The sequence below is a fragment of the Neofelis nebulosa genome, chromosome 8 (assembly GCF_028018385.1).
Source record: "Neofelis nebulosa isolate mNeoNeb1 chromosome 8, mNeoNeb1.pri, whole genome shotgun sequence".
In the NCBI taxonomy this organism is placed as follows: Eukaryota; Metazoa; Chordata; class Mammalia; order Carnivora; family Felidae; genus Neofelis; species Neofelis nebulosa.
In genome coordinates, this window is record NC_080789.1 from 41,776,518 (window position 1) to 41,794,223 (window position 17,706).

Below are 17,706 nucleotides of genomic sequence, written 5' to 3' on the forward strand. Positions count from 1 at the left end.
TCTATCAGGTTTTGCTATGTGTATTTGAAGCTGTCATTATGTACATAAACATTTAAGACCAATCCCTACGTCTTCTTGGTGAATTGACCCTTTTCTCATTATGAATGACCCTTCTTTATGCCTGATGATATTCTTTGTTCTGAAATCTACTTTATCTAATGGTAATATAATCATTTCAGCTTTCTTTTGATTAGTTAGCATAGTGTATATTGTTCATTCTTTTAACTATTGGTACCTATATTTAAAGTGAGTTTCTAGGGGCACCTGGGTGGCTCAGTCGGTTAAGCGGCTGACTTCAGCTCAGGTCATGATTTCGTGGTCCGTGGGTTCGAGCCCCGCGTCGGGCTCTGTGCTGACAGCTCAGAGCCTGGAGCCTGTTTCAGATTCTGTGTCTCCCTCTCTCTGACCCTCCCCCGTTCATGCTCTGTCTCTCTCTGTCTCCAAAATAAATAAAAACGTTAAAAAAAAAAAATAAAGTGAGTTTGTAGTAGGTAGTATATGGTTGAGAGTTTTTTCATCTCATCTGACAATTTCTGCTTTTTAATTGAGTTGTTTAGACCATTTGCATTTAAGGTGATTATTGATATTTGACTTTAGTCTGTCTTGCTATTTGTTTTCAATTTGTCCCATCTGCTCATTGTTTCCCTTTTTACTTTTTTTTTTTTACTTCTTTTGGATTTATTATTTTTTATGCTTCCATAAAAAAATTTTTTTTACTGGCTTTATTGGCTTATTAGCAGTAACTCTTTGTTGTGTTATTTTAATGGCTGCCTTAGGATTTATAGTATGCACTTTTAACTTATCACAGGCTACCTTCAAATGATGTACTACTTTTATAAGGATCTTATAATAGCGTACTTTCACTTCTCCCTGCCTGGCCTTTGTACTATTACCAAAAATTTTACTGCTCTGTGTGTTATAAACTCCACAATGCATTGTTATTATTTTTGGTTTAAACAGTCTATTGTCTTTTAAAATACTTTAATAAGGGGAAAACTTTATATCTATCCATGTAATCACCACTTCTGGTGCTTGTCATCCCTTTTTTGTAGGTGCGGGTTTCCATCTGGTATCATTTTTCTTGGCTTGATGGACTTTCTTTAACATTTCTTGTAGTGCAGGTTTGCCACTAATGAATTCTTCCAGCTCTCCTATGTCTAAAGATGTCTTTATTTTCCCCATTTTCCAGCTTTATTGAGATATACTCAATGTACATCACTGTATAAGTTTAAGGTGTAGAGCATAATGATTTGACTTACATATATTGTGAATTCATCACTGCAGTAAGTTTGGTTAGCATACATCATATTAATACAATAAAAAGAGAAAAAAAAAGGGAAACAAATTTTTTTCCTTGTGATGAGAACTCTTAGGAGTTCTGTTAACAACCATTAACTCTGTTAACAACTATTGTATATAACATACAGCAGTGTTAGCTATAGCCATCATGGCAGACATTACATCCTGAGTACTTATCATGTAACAGGAAATCTGTATGTTTTTTACCACCTTGCTCCATTGTTTTTAAAAGATATTTTTGCTGGGACTCCTGGGTGGCTCAGTCAATTGAGTGTCTGACTCTTTGATTTCGACTCAGATCATGATCCCAGGGTCATGGGATTGATCCCTGCATTGGGCTCTGGGCAGTGTGGAACCTGCTTAAGATTTATGCTCTCTCTCTCTCTGCCCCTCTCCCCCATGTGCGCTCTCTCTCTCTCTCAAAATAAAATAAATTTTTAAAAAGGTATTTTCGATGGGTAAAGGTTTCAGGATTGAAGGTTTTTCCTCTCAGTACTTTAAAGAAGTTGCTCTACTGTCTTCTAGGTTGGATTGTTTCTTGTTAGAAATCTATCACCATCTTGTTCTTCCAGATATAATGTGTCCTTTGTCTCTGGTTGCTTTTAAGATTTTCTTTCTGCCTTGTTTTAAATGATTTGATTATGTGTGCTTTGGTATTTCTTCATGTCTCTTGTACTGGGGTTTGTTGGGCTTCTTAGATCTATGGGTTGAAGGTGTTTATCAACTTTGACAAATTTTCAGCCATTATTTTTTTGGATTTTTTTTTCTGTCCCCTCTTCTGTTCTTTGGGGACTCCAGTTATGCCTAAATTTGGCTGCTTGAAGTTGCCCCACAGTTCACTGATGTTTTGTTTCTTTCATTCTCTTTTCTGGGTTTCATTTGGGAGAGTTTCTATTGGTATATCTTCAAATTCACTATTTTTTTCCTGCAGCATTACAGTTTTTATCACTGGAAGTTTGACTTGAGCCTTTAGATTTTCGATGTCTCTACTCAACATGTTCAGTCTTTCCTCTAGTTCCCTGAGTTCATGGAATTATAATACCTGTTTTCATGTGCCCGTCTACTAATTCTGTCATGTGTCACTTTTGAATCCATTTCCATTGATTTGTCTCTTCACTGCAGGTTATATTTCGCTCAACTTTGTGTACCTGGTAATTTTTAATTATATGCCAGACACTAAGATGTGGGGTGCTAGATATTTCAGTTTTTCTAAAAATGTTCTTCAGCTTTGTTCTGGGATGCAGTGAAGTTACTTGGGAACAGTGAACCTTTCAGGCCTTGTTTTTAAGCTTTGGTAGGCAGGACCATCAGCAGTTAATCTTTAGTGCATTATCCCCACTACTGAGGCAATAATACCCTTTTCAGCATTCTAAGCAGTGACCCATGAATTATAAGATTTTTCCATGCTAGCTATTGGCAACAGGCACTATTCCCAGCCCTGGGTGAGCTGCAAGACACTATTCCTTCTTCTCCTTTTGAGTGGTTCTTTCCGTAACATTGGGTAGGTTTCTCACATGCGTGGGTATTCCACGGAATACTTAAGAGTGGGAGTACCTTCTGCAGATCTCCACCATTCTTTTTGTGTGGTTCTCCTTTCTGGTATTTTGCCCTGCAAATTCTAGCCATCCTGGCTTTCCTTGACTCCCACCTCCAACCTCAATGTGGAGAGACTTCCAATTTCTGTCCAGGTTCCCTTCCCTATACTCCAACTTGGAAACATTCTCCAGACAGTAAGTGGGGGGGGCAATCCTCAATCTCACTCCATTGATTCCTGTCTCTAAGGACCCTGCTGTCCAGTGTCTTGAGAGCCATTGTTTTGATATACTTTGTCTGATATTTTGTTTCAGGAAGGAGGGTAAATTTGTTCCCTGTTACTGTCTGGACCCATTTTCTTTTTGATTTTGTAATTTTTAACTTTCTAAAGACCATTTTGGGGGTTTTTGTAAAGGTGATTTTGTTTTTCAGTTTTTATGTGTTTTAGAAAATGTAAGTCTAGCAGGGCCCTTCAGTTTATTAATCTTTTCATTAAAATGGGCATGCTTTGGGGTGCCTGGGTGGCTCAGTCAGTTAAGTGTCTGACTTGATTTCAGCTCAGGTCATGATCTCACGCTTCATGAGTTCCAGCCCCACATCGGGCTCCATAATGACAGTGTGGAGCCTGCTTGGGATTCTCTGTCTCCCTCTCTCTCTGCTTGCTACCCCCACTGGCACCTACTCTCTCAAAATAAATAAATATTTCTTAAAATTATGCATGTTTTTTGGTCTCTGCACTGACAGCACGGAGCCTGCTTGGGATTCTCTGTCTGCCCCTCCCCTACTCATTCCCTCTGTCTCTCTTTCAAAATAAATGAATAAACAAACAAATGTGCATGCTTTGAACCTAGAAAGAAAAATCACACAGATGAACAGGGTAGGAATGACTAAACAACAGGGACTATTTCTATGTAGAAACATAGGCCTGGCTCTATACAGGAAATTTTGTCCTGATTTTACACAGCCTCTTTAAGCAAAAAAATAGGCCTCCAAGGCCCTTCTATTCTCACTGTTCTGCAGCACTTCAACCATGACGTTTTTGCTGACCTTATTCCCTTGGTCACTTAGTAACTGAGCCTCCTACCGCCTAAGAAAGACATAATAGAGCATAATAGAAAATAGAGATTCGTATACTCATTGCCCTAGAGCTGTGGCAGAAGCGGCTGATCCCAATTAATGTTAAAATCTCTAAATATGTGTGTTGGGCTGAGCATGGTTGGGTTTTCCTTTGATATCTCTGCCCAAAGAAAGCATCTGAAATGTCAGGTCCATTCTAATTTGGGTTGGAGAACATTTTGCTCTACTTTTGTTGCAGTTGGGATAATTTTAGAATATATATGAATTCGGTCTCACTTTATAGTCTTTTACTAACTCTTAAAAAAATTAGTACATCTAAAGAAATTGGGGTTTGAGACAAGGCTCATAAAATTCCTTTGATTGTCTTAGTTTTTAATTTATAGGATAGCTCCATTACAATTACAGGCTCCCAAAGCTATATTCTAAAAAGGCTAAAATTATCCTGAATTATAGCTATATAACAACACTACCAATTCTCTCATTTATTTAGATGAAGAACTAGTGGATGTTTCTGCATCTGTCTTACCAGAATTGAAAAGAGAAACATATGGCCAGATTCAAGTCTGTGCAAAACAGAGGCTGGCTCGACATGGTTCTTTTAACACAGTTCAGGCTTCTGAGAGGATCCAGAGGAAAGTGAACTCAGAGCCCAGCAGTCCTTATAGAGAAGAACAAGGTATATGCCTTTTCTTATTCCGTGGACTCCGTCAGCTGTCACGTAACAGTCACCCTACCCAGGCATTTTAAAATGAGCTGACTCTAGGCCATGCCCTTTTTTTCACTTACCTGAAGTAAAAGGATGGTTGAGGGCAAAAGAGTTGCTGACTTCACAGGGAATGAACATGGCTCCGTGCCTGAAATTCATCCTAGTCAGCCATGAAGATCCACTGGTTTGCCAACTGGGTCTGTTTGATGCATCTCAGACATTCATCAGGTTTACAAAGCAACACTTGTTTTCTTTGTTTTGTTTCTAATTATTGATGAGACCTGAACTCCCCACTAATAGCTAGCTTCTGGAAATTTCTCTGTTTGAATCAAAACCAGAACGGATTTGAGATAATCTTATAATCCCCGAGCTGTGAATAATGAATCCTACTATATATAATTGGTGTGTGTAAGTCTCTTGCCATATTTTGTTAGAGTTTTATTTTCCTTTTTAGGATCAGGTGGCTACTCCTTAGAAATTGGAAGTCTGGCAGCTGTTTACCGACAGAAAATAGAAGACAGTTCACAGTAAGTAGTTTTTAAAAACTCTGAGTGTATTCTTTTCTATTTTCTGGTGTTAACTTTGAACACATTGAAATGCAACCCATCAAAAGGTAAATTTAGCAGTCTTCCTCAGAAGTCAGCCATTTGTTTATTAAGAATTTTCTGGGGTGCCTGGGTGGCTCAGTTGGTTGTGCGTCTGACTTTGGCTCAGGTCATGATCCCACAGTTTGTGAGTTCAAGCCCCATAGCATGTTCTCTGCTGTCAGCACAGAGCCCACTTTCAGATCCTGTGTCCCCTCTCACTCTGCCTCTCCTCTACTCTCACACACACACACACACACACACACACACACACTCTCTCTCTCTCTCTGTCTCGCTCTCTTTCTCTCTCTGAAAAATAAATACTTAAAAAAAAAAAGAATTTTCTGTTTCCCCTTTGTGCCTAACGCTGTTCTGGATATAGCATCAAGGACACAAAAGTAGGAAGAATGGATCCCCTATGCTAACGAAAGCTTATGGGAAAAAAATAAAAACAAATACACTGAAAAAAGACAATCCACTACTAACATGGCACTGAGGACTGAAGATTGGAGCTCCAGGAGTCATTTTTGTCATTACCATAGATAACTTTGTTTATGAACCACCAGATCTTGTTCCAAAAGTTTTATATATATTAACCCATCTAACCATAACAAACGTTTGAGGTGGGTACTGTTTTTTCTTGATTTTACAGAAAGGAAATGGAAACCCAAAGAGGTTAAATAACTTGCCCAAAGTCACAGTGCTGATAAGTGACAGAGCCAGGATTCAAACCCAGGCTCTTTGATTCAAATTTTGGGTCTGATTTTGAAGAAAATCACGTATTATCAGAAGAAGCAGAGGAAGTGCTAATGAGGGAACGAGAGTGGTTTTTAAGGACAAATTTGGGAAGAAACAGATTATGATGTGGGGCCAGGGAGTACCGGCACGTTAAGCCGATTAGTTTAGCTGTAATGATTTGTCCAAGTAGGATAGTAAAGGGAAACATCATTCATAAAAATAACTTGGGGTGTTGGAGGCGAATAGGTCAGGTTGGCAAAGAGCTTTGAAAGCCAGGTGGAAGAGTTTGGGTTTATGAGACAGACGATAATGAACTATGTAGACTCCGTGGAGAACAGCACTCTGTCCGCTTTTATTAAGCAGGTGGGATTCAGCACCTGCAGCCTTTCTGCTATGTCATGGTGCAGATCTGAGCTGTGTCAGCTGCAGACGGAAGAGTAGAAGTCAGTGTAAGACGGTGAGTGAGCAAGACTCACCGAAGTAGAGAGACATCACAAAGAACACCTGGATCTCAGACAGTGGTGCTGTTGTTGGTGGAGGTAGACAGGTTGAGGATGGATGACCAGAGGGAGGACGGTGAGTGATAGACTCAGCATGGCCATGTTGAGCTTCTCACAGCCGAGTAGTACTGATCACTCTCTCAGGCTGTGGTCAGACAGATACGCTCACCTCTGCAGCCCAGTGCCCTCCATTTTAACTTCAGCACACGGACAACAAGACTGGGCAAAATAGGTCCTACTGATTAGTTCTTAGAGGAGTCTTAAAAGGATTTTCTTCATCTGTTTCCAAAAATACACTAGAAATATAAATGTTTTTTAATATTTAGACATTTTTCCATAGAAAATGCCCAGACATTGTTTATAACCTCATATGTTAAATGGGGGTTAATTTTTCATGTGTTCTGCCTAAAAATTGTGATACTGAACAGAATGGGACAAGAATAGCAGAAAATAATTTAGTAGGTAACTTTATTTCCTCACTGTCCACTTCATTTATGTCACAGTGGATTTGAAACAAACCAGATGTATCCTTTAAATGAAACTCTGATCCGGGGGCACCTAGGTGGCTAAAGTCAGGCGTCTGACTCTTGATATCAGCTCAGGTCACCATCTCGCAGTTTGTGACATCAAGCCCTGCATTGGGCTCTGTTCTGTCAGCACAGAGCCTGCTTGGGATTCTCTCTGCCCCTCTCCTTCTCTCTCTCTCTCTCTCTCTTTCCCTCTCGAAATAAACAAACTTTAAAAAAATAAATGAAAATAAATAATAAATAAATGAATAAACTCTGGTCCAGTCTTTGCTATCTACCCAGAATGTCATACAGTGCCTAGTGTGAGGCCCAGCTTCATCACATTAGAGCTGGGTGACCCTCAGTAGGCTGATGAGCCTCTGAGCTTCAGTCTCGTAAACTGGTGGCAGAGAGCTATCATTATCATAATTATGTAAAACAATTATAATATTATGCTAACTGATAACTATTAGATGTAGAAGAGGCAGGGGAGGAGCCAGTCTGAGCTCTAACCTGAGATCCCTCAAGGGCGGCCCTCCCAATCCCTAACCATCTATCCATGTTACATGGGCCCCTGCCTCTGGGATTAGCTAATAGGTGCTCAGGGGGCACACTTCAGTAGCAGCGTGAGCAGCATTATCTCATTTCTGCTTTGGTACATCTCTCTGGAGGAAGGCAAAGAATCAGGAGCTGGTGGAACACGATAACTTGTTGAGACCCACTATGTTTCTTTTCATTTCAGGGGAAAGGCCTTTGCCGGTAAGAGAGTGATGCCTCCGTCAAGCAGCCTGGACCCTGTTGCTCCTTCCCCTACCCTGTCTTCTGACTCAGAATATCATGTTAATCCTTTAGCGCACCAAGTATTTTCTGTGACCCAAACGGACCTGCAGTCCTTCTCCATGCAGAATGGTCTGAATGCACAAGCAGGTGTCTCACCGTCTTCTGCCGCCTCAGACGGGGAAACGCCAAAGCCAGCCCTGCTGACCGGCCAGCCCTTGGTGTACATGCCCTCCACCTCACTGTTCATGCTGTATGGGAACGTACAGGAGGGACCGTCCCCAGGGTCAGGCTCAGGGTCGGAGAGGGACGGTGGAAGCTTGGAGGTCACGGCATCAGAGCAGTCACCCACACCCTCAGTTCAGAAGCGCCTGGGTGAGGAAAGGAAGCCTCAAGAGGAGGAACCAGCCACTAAAAGACAGAGCAGGGACTATGATGACAGCCCTCTAGCCCTTGTCATGCCCAAGGTAAGGGAGTTTGGGGAGGGAGGGACATGTTTAGTGACATCCCGTTAACCCAGAATTCCTTCCCAGTAAAGACACACAGATACTAATAAGCTACTGAGTCTGGAATGGAAGGTATTTTGTGTATCACTTGTATAACTAAGCCTGGGACTGGCTCTCCCATAGTCTTGCCATAAAGTAGTACCATAAGAAAAGCGATTTTGGGGGCGCTTGGGTGGCTCAGTCAGTTAAGCATCCAACTCTTGACTTTGGCTCAGGTCATGATCTCAGGGTTCGTGGGATCAAGCCCCACGTCAGGCTCTGTGCTGAACATGGATCCTGCTTAAATTCTCTCCCTCTCTCTCTGCCTCGCTCCTCCCCCCAGTGCATGCATGCATGCACACAGACTCACTCAAAAAATTTAAAAAAACAAAAGTGATTTCTATAAAGCTCCTGCTTTGCATAAAATGCTAAACGATATATGAAAAATAGAAAAGAAAGACCCATAATCCCACCACATAGAGGCAATCACCGTTAACATGTTTGTAGATCTCCTCCCTTTTTCTATACTTTCTGGGTTTGTTTTTGGGTTGTTTTTTTTTTGTTTTTTTCAAACAAGTTGAGATCACTGAAATAGCCACCGTAATCCAGGAGGCACCAGAGTCTCAGAGTCAGGAATACGGGTGCTATTTGGCTTTTAGTGTCTGTGTCTGTTCTCATCCCTGTTCATCCCCAGCTACAAAGTGAAGGGAGCAAAAATGTGAGCTGTTTGTATCTCCCACAAAGTAGCCCTCGAAGATTAATGAGATATGACTAGTAAAACACTGTGAGAGCAGAAGCACGGTCATGACAGCAGTCCGTGGTGGGTCAGCCAGACTCATAGAGATCAGTACCTTAGTTACGACCCCTTCTCTTTTATTCCTCCCTCTCGCCAGAGTGAATTGTTCTAATTGTGTATATAGCCTGGGGTTGCATAACAGCAGGGAAGACTGACCGGGTCTGGGCCCATCCTGCTGTTCATACTGGGCCACTAAAAGATGCATCCACACTCTGGATGCGTTAGCAGCTCAGAAATTTATTTCATAGTGTAAATACTGTGGCCAGTTTTTCATTATTAAAACTCCATCATTTCTGTGCTTCAGAATCCTAAACCTCCAGGGGCACATGACATGTCCTTGATTTTCAGACCATTCCTAGAAGTGTGACCGTAACAACTCACATACACGATGCAGTGTGGCACATGGCGATCTCTGACCTTTCTGCTTATGTCTTAGCTATTTTGAGAAGGCTGTTCTTGAGATGTACTACTGGGATTTTTACGTGCCTTTCTGGTTCCTGCTTGGTTGTGCTTAGAAACCCTCAGATTCCACAGACATCGCTTCTCCCAAGACCCTGGGTCCCGGGGGATCTGCGCCCCTCGAAGACATTCACATGGAGAGTCAACTCTCTGCTGCAGAACAGGCTTCGGGAAAGGCTTCAGCAAATTGCTGCGTTTCTTCCGAGTGGGGAAATTCTTCAAGAGATGCAGAGGTTGAAAAGTCTTCAAAAGAAAATGAAAGCACCAAAGAGCCCTCTTTGCTGCAGTATCTTTATGTACAGTCGCCAGCCGGTAAGGAATGTCACCCTGTCTTAGGGCCCCTTGGGGTAGTCAGATCATGAATTAGATTTTTAAATTTTCGTCCATGTCACCTGACCGAAGTAGCCCATTAGTGATGCTGTGTACAGCCTCTGAGCCATTTTACTCTAAACTCCTTGTTTCCTCCCTCTGTGAACCGAAGGCAAAGGCTGTCTTCGTTTTCACCAACTGGAAGGATACTAAGAAAATAATTAGGGCAAGTGAGTTTTTTTGTTAATGCGTTGAACTTCATTTGCTAAAAAAGCACAATTCAAAAGATCATTCTGTTTTTATAATTCAGCTGAATCTGGCATTGGTTCAGTTTACTGAACAACATGAACCTCACGGCCACTATGTGCAGCTAGCCTGCCGATGTCTCGCATATCTGGAGGTACTGAGCATTCACTGTGGTCGAGGGCCAGGTCTGGAGACAGAGGGCTGGACATCAAAGCCACTTACAGTCTTCATGAAGTATTCAGCCATCCTCACCGGTAAAGCAGCACTAACCATGACTGCTATGCCATGGGGGTGCTCTCAAAATTGAACTAAATTTTATAAGATAATACATCTGAAGCACTTCGATAATAGGACCTGACAGAAAGACTCAAGTGCTGTTAGTATTTCAAAACAAAGCTGAAATATAATAGATACCTAATTTTTAAGGTATGCACCATGTACGTAAAGCTGCCCTCAATGCAAAGAGACTTCAACTGATTTTCCTCAGCTTTCCATTCACTTCACAGGTTAGGCAGGTGTTTTTTTATTGTTCTCTTACCTAGAAAATGTTCTTTATTCCACTAGCAAATATTTTTTGAGGGTCTGAGGTAAGCATGATACTCAGTGGTGCAGATACATTGATGAACAAGAAACAGACTTGGTTCCTGCCGAATGAAAATGACAGCCCAGCACAGGGATTATTAGCGTTTTCTAGGCCAAGGACCCACTGACACTTTGGTAAAGCCTGTGGATTCCTCCTCACGATGTTTACAAATGCTTAAAATTATTAAATACATAGGATTATAAGGGGAAGCCAATTGTACCAAAACGAAAAATAATTTTTACTAGTGACAAAGTCAAGGTGCTATTAATACTGTCAGATTTGTTGCCTAGGATCCAAGTTGAGGAAAATATAAATTTGCTAGAAGTTTGTAAGAATAAAGATAACAATTTTTCCATCCAAGTTCATTTTCCTCCTCGACGTGGAACTCACATTAACTGACCCTCTCAGTAGCCATGGGCATCTACCACTTTGTCACACAGATGGTTGTGGGATCTCATTCGTGGCCATTGCTGAGGAGACGCAGTGCAGGGTGGGGAGAACACGGGAAGGGGGTTGGCTGGTCAGGCAGAATCCATTCATTGTGGGTTCTTTCTCATTTGGAAGCGCCGTGCGGGATGTGAGCTGGAATGGTATCTTCCTGTCGTGTTGACTTACCTTGTTCTGCTTCTGTTTCAGGATTAAATGGTTTCAACGTGCTCTTATCTGGCAGTCAGACCCCCCATCCTGTGGGGCCACCTTCAGGTCAGCTGCCATCACTCAGCATTCCTTGCATGGTCTTACCATCCCCGACGCTGGGCACTTTTCCTGTTCTCTATTCTCCCACGATGCCCAGGACAGTTTCCTCTGCCCCTGGTGCTATCCCAAATGTGGGACCTGTGAATTTTGGCTTGCCTGGCCTCGGATCAACGGCTCATCTTCTCATCGGTCCTGCAAACATGGTTAATCCAAAATCATCGACACTCTCCTCCGCAGACCCTCAGCTTCAGTGTCCAGGCTCACTCAACCTGAGCCCTGTGATGTCAAGATCACACAACACCATCCAGCCTGAATCCCCCATGTATGGGGGGCATCCAGTTTCTGTAGTAAAATTACAGCAGGTGAGTCCTAAAGTGAGCATCACTCTGTGATGGGGTCTGCCTGCCTTTAATTAGCTTTAAGTCACATGACTGTAGGACGGAGGCTCTAGGTCAGGGTCTTCCTAGCTTCCACTGTAGACCCAGAGTTATCTGCTTATTTTATAAAGCATGGAGATATTAAGGCAGGAAATGCTGTGCCTTAAAGACAGAAATATTTTTTAGTTGTCAATCTGTTCCTTAAAATTAGAGGGACTTATTTGAGTGATGGTTCAGGGGGGATTTGTGAGGAATGCTGAATAGTCAGATGATTTCTCCAGGCTTTCATTTCAGTAGATCAATAAAGGAGACCACCCTGAATTTTCGTTGTACAGCTATAGAAATAATCGAGAGAAACAGAAGTCTAGATACTAACACAAAGATTCTTAGCATCTGTCATTTCTTAAAATGCAGTGTTTAGGAGACAGGAGATACATATAATGTATACAAATGTACACATAAGACTATTCGATATAAATTCATCAATACCCTATTTCCCCCTAAACTCTCATTTGTAGCAGTCAGTAAGCATGTGTTGATTTCCTCTTATGCCTTAGGCATTGTTCAGAGTGGTTACTTTTCTCTCACAGAGGAAGAGTTATGCTGTGGCCAAAAATATTTTAGACAAGTCTGTCAGAGGCTGACAAGTTTGCTAGACATTGAAATAAACAGTTTCTAAAGGTGATTATAATGTAATAACATGCTTTCTGATCACCAGTTATGTGCCAGGCACTGATCCAGGCAGTAAAGATATGCCAGTAAACAGGATAAAGGCCCCTGTCCTTTGAGGGAACATTAAGGAGATCAACGTTTAACACAAGAGGATACATATTAGCAAGTAAATAAAAAGCGGCGAGACAGATGCAGATACTTGCTATTTGCCCAGTGTGGTCTAAAAGGTGCTTGATAAATATGATCTTGTTTAATTCGTGCAGCTCTGTGAAGTCGTCACTTTTGTCATCCCCGTTGTATGGATGAAAACATTGAGGGACACATGGGTTAATTTGCCCAAGGTCACACAGCTGGTTGTGCCAGTGGCACCCTTCTAACCTGTCTGCTAGGCTGCCTTTCTGCACATGAAATACCAAAGTTAATTTCAATTGTGGTAAGTGCTGGGAAGGTCAACCCAGATGAGTGTAACAGAAAAGTGCAAAGGAGAGAACGCTTACACGAAGATCACAATGACGCAGGCCAGGACAGGGCTTACTTAGTTCAGAGATCGAGGACAATTTGGACCTCACCGCTGTTTTTATTTGCTCTTTCAGTCACCGGTTCCAGTGACCCCCAAGAGCATCCGACGCACACATCGTGAGACATTTTTCAAGACGCCTGGCAGCCTAGGAGACCCGGTCCTTAGGAGAAGAGAGAGGAATCCGTCACGAAACACCAGCTCGGCACAGAGGAGACTCGAAATCCCCAGCAGCGGGGCTGACTAACCCCATGCCTCACCAGGCAGGGGCGGGATCAAACCACCTGAACTTCCCTGTGGCAGGTGATGCCCTGACGCTGGATGCAAAACGGAACGCAAGCCATCCGGTCTTCGGCGCAGGTCCTTCCTCTGTCTTTCACCCACTGGTTCTGGTTACCTGCCCGTCATCACGGATCCTCTGTTTTCCGGAAAGTAATTGTTACTAATTGTGCATTCAATACCAGTTAGAGTCCAGACTCTGCACGTGGTGTCACAGTGAAAGCACCGACTGACTTCTGTGGTTTTGATTCAAGAATCCTCTTATTGCTGGAAGTAGATCTGAACAGGCTACTGGAGCCTTGTGGTTTTTCTGCTGGGGGAAGGGGGAGCTGTCTAGCACTTAACCAGGGTGAGCGTTCTGGGCATGTATTTCCCCTCACCCTGACTATAGATCTGTGGTGAGAGAAACTTCCTTTCTGCAGTTTCAAAAAGCTACTGCTTCCTTAGGCTTCATCAGGAAGCCAACTCCAGTTGTGAATCCTATGGTATTATTTATTTTGTTCCTGAAATGGGATTTAGTGCAAAAAGTTTACAACTACAGCAAAACACATGTTTTTTCAGGGTATGACGACTTGAATGTTTATACTTTTTTCCTATGATTTGCCCTGCACTTACTTCACAACCTGCTAATAATGTGGATAAATGTATATGCATGACAGAATGTCAAGACCAAAATAACTGTGAATGGCACGCCTTGCTATACTGAACTGTGCTAACCCTGTCTGGGCGCGAGAACCAAGAGGGACGCCAGCAGCCTGAGAGCTGACCCGTGTGAACCGTGAGGTGTTTACTGTTCATTTGTAAAAATCCTACCATGTGCAGTTCCCTTCACTCTGTGCCCCGTGGGTGTTTTATTTAAATGTTAACCGTAGAGTATCAGGTTTGGAGGCCTTCAAAGAATCGCTGTTTATTGAATAAATCAGGATGGTAGCAAGTGATTATATGGAAAATTGGAACCTGGATGGGACCTGGTGGTAGAATTCTAAAGAGCTAATGATGTGGAACTTGATATAGGAAGATAGGTGATCGTTTTATTTTTTCTTTTGCTTTTTTTCTTTATTATTGGAAGGGTAAGAGGGAAAATGGACACATTACGTTGAGCATCCAAGAGTATGCAAACCAGTTATTTTTCAGAGTTTTGCTGAAAAATACAAGTGGTGAGTGCAGGGATTTCATTGTGCTAACATGAATACTTTTCTGGAAACAATTATGCAATACTCGTTTGTTAAACCATATTGCTTTAGGATTTCATCAAGTAGCCAAACTAGCTGTTTTATTCCTAGATTTTTTGATATGTACCTCATTCTTGTCTCTTCCAGTAAGTGGCTTCCTCCCTCCCTTCCTTCCTTTTTCCCTTTCTTTTTTAAGCTTCTGTCTTAGATTTAGAATCTTGGTGTAGGGTTCTATTTTATTATTTTTGGACCCAATAAAATGTTCTATGAAATAAAAAATATTAATTTAAGAGACTCTGGGAGTCTGAGCAAAGTAGCTTTATATTAACTACAGGATAATATTAGCCTTATTACCCCACGAGATTTTTGAAAACTTGAGGTAGCCAGATTAAATAAATTTGTTATTATATAAAATTTTTATCAACACTAAACTTATAAAGTTTACAACATGGCATTTTTTTCTTTTTTACAATCTTTCCTAGCATTAAATGGATAAAATTATGGTTCTAATCATCCACAATCTCCTGGTAATGATTACCCTGAGCTAATATGAGCTAATATTTGTTTTATACTTATATTGAAACAAATAAAAATATGCCCTTTTCAGGACACACAGCATCTATATCTGCACAGGGTACGTGCATTTTTAAATATACCATACTTAAGAACGTCCACAAAAATATTTTCACTTGAGAGGTCTACATTTGGAAGACATCCCAATCTGATTTTCCCCTCACTGTTTTTGGATGTTCGCCACTTATTAAACTTCTTTGCTATCCCTTTTTTTTAATTATTATTCTGTTCACACGATGACCATAAAAACCTCAGAGAGTTCACGGTTCTTGAGGGGTGTTAAGGAGCAACCAACCCCCTAAATGAGAATATTAAGACTCTGTGACCATATTCAGCAATAGAAAACTACGAACTAATCCCTTTTGTATCCGGGACACACTTTTTCATGTGGCTTCGTGATACATAAAAAAATAAAATGATGCGGCGGTTGTGTCTGTCAGGAGAACGTATGTTCCTTACAGAGCAACTGATGAAAATGGACTGCTAAGCTAGACTTGGATATTTGGAGAAGCGGAAAAGCAATGGCAATCTTGAGTCTATCGTTGTATTACTTAGTAAAAGAAATAATTGTTGGGGACCCTGCTAAGGACACGCAGCTGTGAGTAGGCACTGAGGGAAGGTGTGTGCCCTACACTGTCCAGGGTTTGTGAAACCCTTTCATTCTGGTACAAGAGTTGGGAGAACTTTTATACTTGAATCTACCTACCAAGTTTACATTGCTCAATTCTTTTTGGTAAGGTGCTATTTCTGTATTTAAGTAACTTTTTTTTTTTCAACGTAAAGCTGCTTTCAGCTAATCTTATTGCACTGCTAGTTTTGTGTAGGTATTAATTTTATTGCTGCTTACTGCTTTTTTCATCCTATTTAGCTCTGCTCTTTTTTCTAACGGCTATATTATCTATAGCTGTCTGCTTGGAACTTTCCTACACGTAAACTGATTTGTTTTTCTTTTAGAAAAATATTAAACTTGATAAAATAGCAATAAAAATTAATTCATTTAATGAGATGTTGGTTGTATTTGCTCGTGGGCTGTGTGTACCAATTTCAGTAAAACTGTTCATTGTCGCAGCTCAGCTAACCAAGCCCTCATAAAACCCAAATCGGATCTTTTTTTTTTTTTTTAATTTTTTTTTTAACGTTTATTTATTTTTGAGACAGAGAGAGACAGAGTATGAATGGGGAAGGGGCAGAGAGAGTGGGAGACACAGAATCAGAAGCAGGCTCCAGGCTCCGAGCCATCAGCCTGGAGCCCGACGCGGGGCTCGAACTCACAGACCGTGAGATCGTGACCTGAGTCAAAGTCGGATGCTTAACCGACTGGGCCACCCAGGCGCCCCTAAATCCGATCTTTTGATTGAGACTTCCCGGTAGTTCCCAAACACCAAATCTTAATATGTCAGAATTACACAGGAGCTTGAGAGGATAGGACTATGCTCTTGAGCCTCTGATTTCTACAGAGTCAGAATCTCCATAGGTTTGGAGCTTCCAGATGATCCTGATGTCTATCCACTTAAAAGAAGCTCAGGTGAATGCACTGCAGACCACTTCCCCAACTTCTCATGAAATCTACAAGGTTAAATGCCTCTCATTCCAGCAAATGCCTACCTTGAGTTCAAAGCCAAATTCCATTGTTAACCCTCACTTTCAAATTAACCTCCAAACAGACCTAATCTGATTTTCTCTACTTTGTTAGCTCTCCAGTCATTTATGTCACGTATTGTCAGTCCCCCCACCCCTGCTAAATTGTAGGGTCCTGGGGAAAGCGGCATTGAAACCCCAGTATCAAGCCCAGTCTTGGTACTCAGAGGGCCCAAAATGGTGAAGGGAGGAACCACAGGACCCCGCCCAACAGAGCTGGCCCCTTTGCCAGCACTGTTAGAGTCAGCTCCTGCCTCTCTTATTTTACTGTGGCCTCTTCCTTCCAACACACCACTTCCTATCCCAGTCTCTAGCCTTCCTTCTCACAAGGCACATACATACAGTTGACTCTTGAACAACACGAGGTTTAAGGGGTGCCTGCCCCCGTGCAGTAAAAAAACCAGCATAACTTTTGACTCCCCAAAAACTTAACTATTAACGGCCTATTGTTGCCCAGAAGCTTTACCAATAACATAACACATATTTTGTATAGGTACTGTGCATTGTATTCTTACAATAAAGCTAGAGAAAAGAAGAAAATCCATTTAAATGGACCTGCACAGTTCAAACCCATGTTATTCATAGCTGTATAACACAGGATTAAACATGTTTCTACACATACACCAGGATTGGTTAGGATTTTACTAGCATATATTTAGCGGTATATTACGTTATAATGGGATCGTGCTGTATTGTAGGCACCTACAAATATCTTCTCCCTACAAGCCTCCCCTTTTTGTCTTTCATGGGGTAAGTGCAGTGAACAATCAGGACTCATGAGGTAGTCCTGAAGGCGATTTTGTTTTGTCTCCCCGCACTCCTTTGAAGCCTGGTCAACCGGGGTAACCCATCTGCCCCTGTTATGAACATCAGGTCAGGTGCTGTGACTTCTCTGGTTACCGTCAATAACAGAAGTTCTACAGCCATTTTAAGTTACAAAGACAGTCTCAATTTATGCAGGTGAACATTTAAAACTTCTGCACCTGGGGCTCAAGATGAGCAAGGAAGGTGTGGATCTTTGTTTCTACTGAGCATTTCCCCTTGTTCAACGTGCTTACCTAGATTACTAACCCTGGCAAGGTCAAAGCGTGCGAACATTTGCCTGAACTTTCTGCAAAGCAGGCAGTACGTTTTCCTGCAGCTGCTATTCTCCCGCAGTCTCTGGTTTTCCTGCAGTCCGTTCC

The 17,706-nt window shown here is 41.8% G+C and overlaps 1 protein-coding gene across 1 annotated transcript in view; it reads left to right on the plus strand.

The window, feature by feature from the left end:
- The window catches only part of E2F7 (E2F transcription factor 7), a 39,636-nt gene extending 23,751 nt beyond the window's left edge, over positions 1-15,885 (plus strand). The window contains exons 8-13 of the mRNA XM_058741949.1: positions 4,400-4,585; positions 5,070-5,142; positions 7,686-8,187; positions 9,517-9,772; positions 11,235-11,656; positions 12,937-15,885. Coding sequence (XP_058597932.1) covers positions 4,400-4,585; positions 5,070-5,142; positions 7,686-8,187; positions 9,517-9,772; positions 11,235-11,656; positions 12,937-13,107 — 1,610 coding nt within the window. The 3' untranslated portion in view covers positions 13,108-15,885. The remainder of the gene's footprint in view (positions 1-4,399; positions 4,586-5,069; positions 5,143-7,685; positions 8,188-9,516; positions 9,773-11,234; positions 11,657-12,936) is intronic.
- Positions 15,886-17,706: the final 1,821 nt, after the last annotated feature.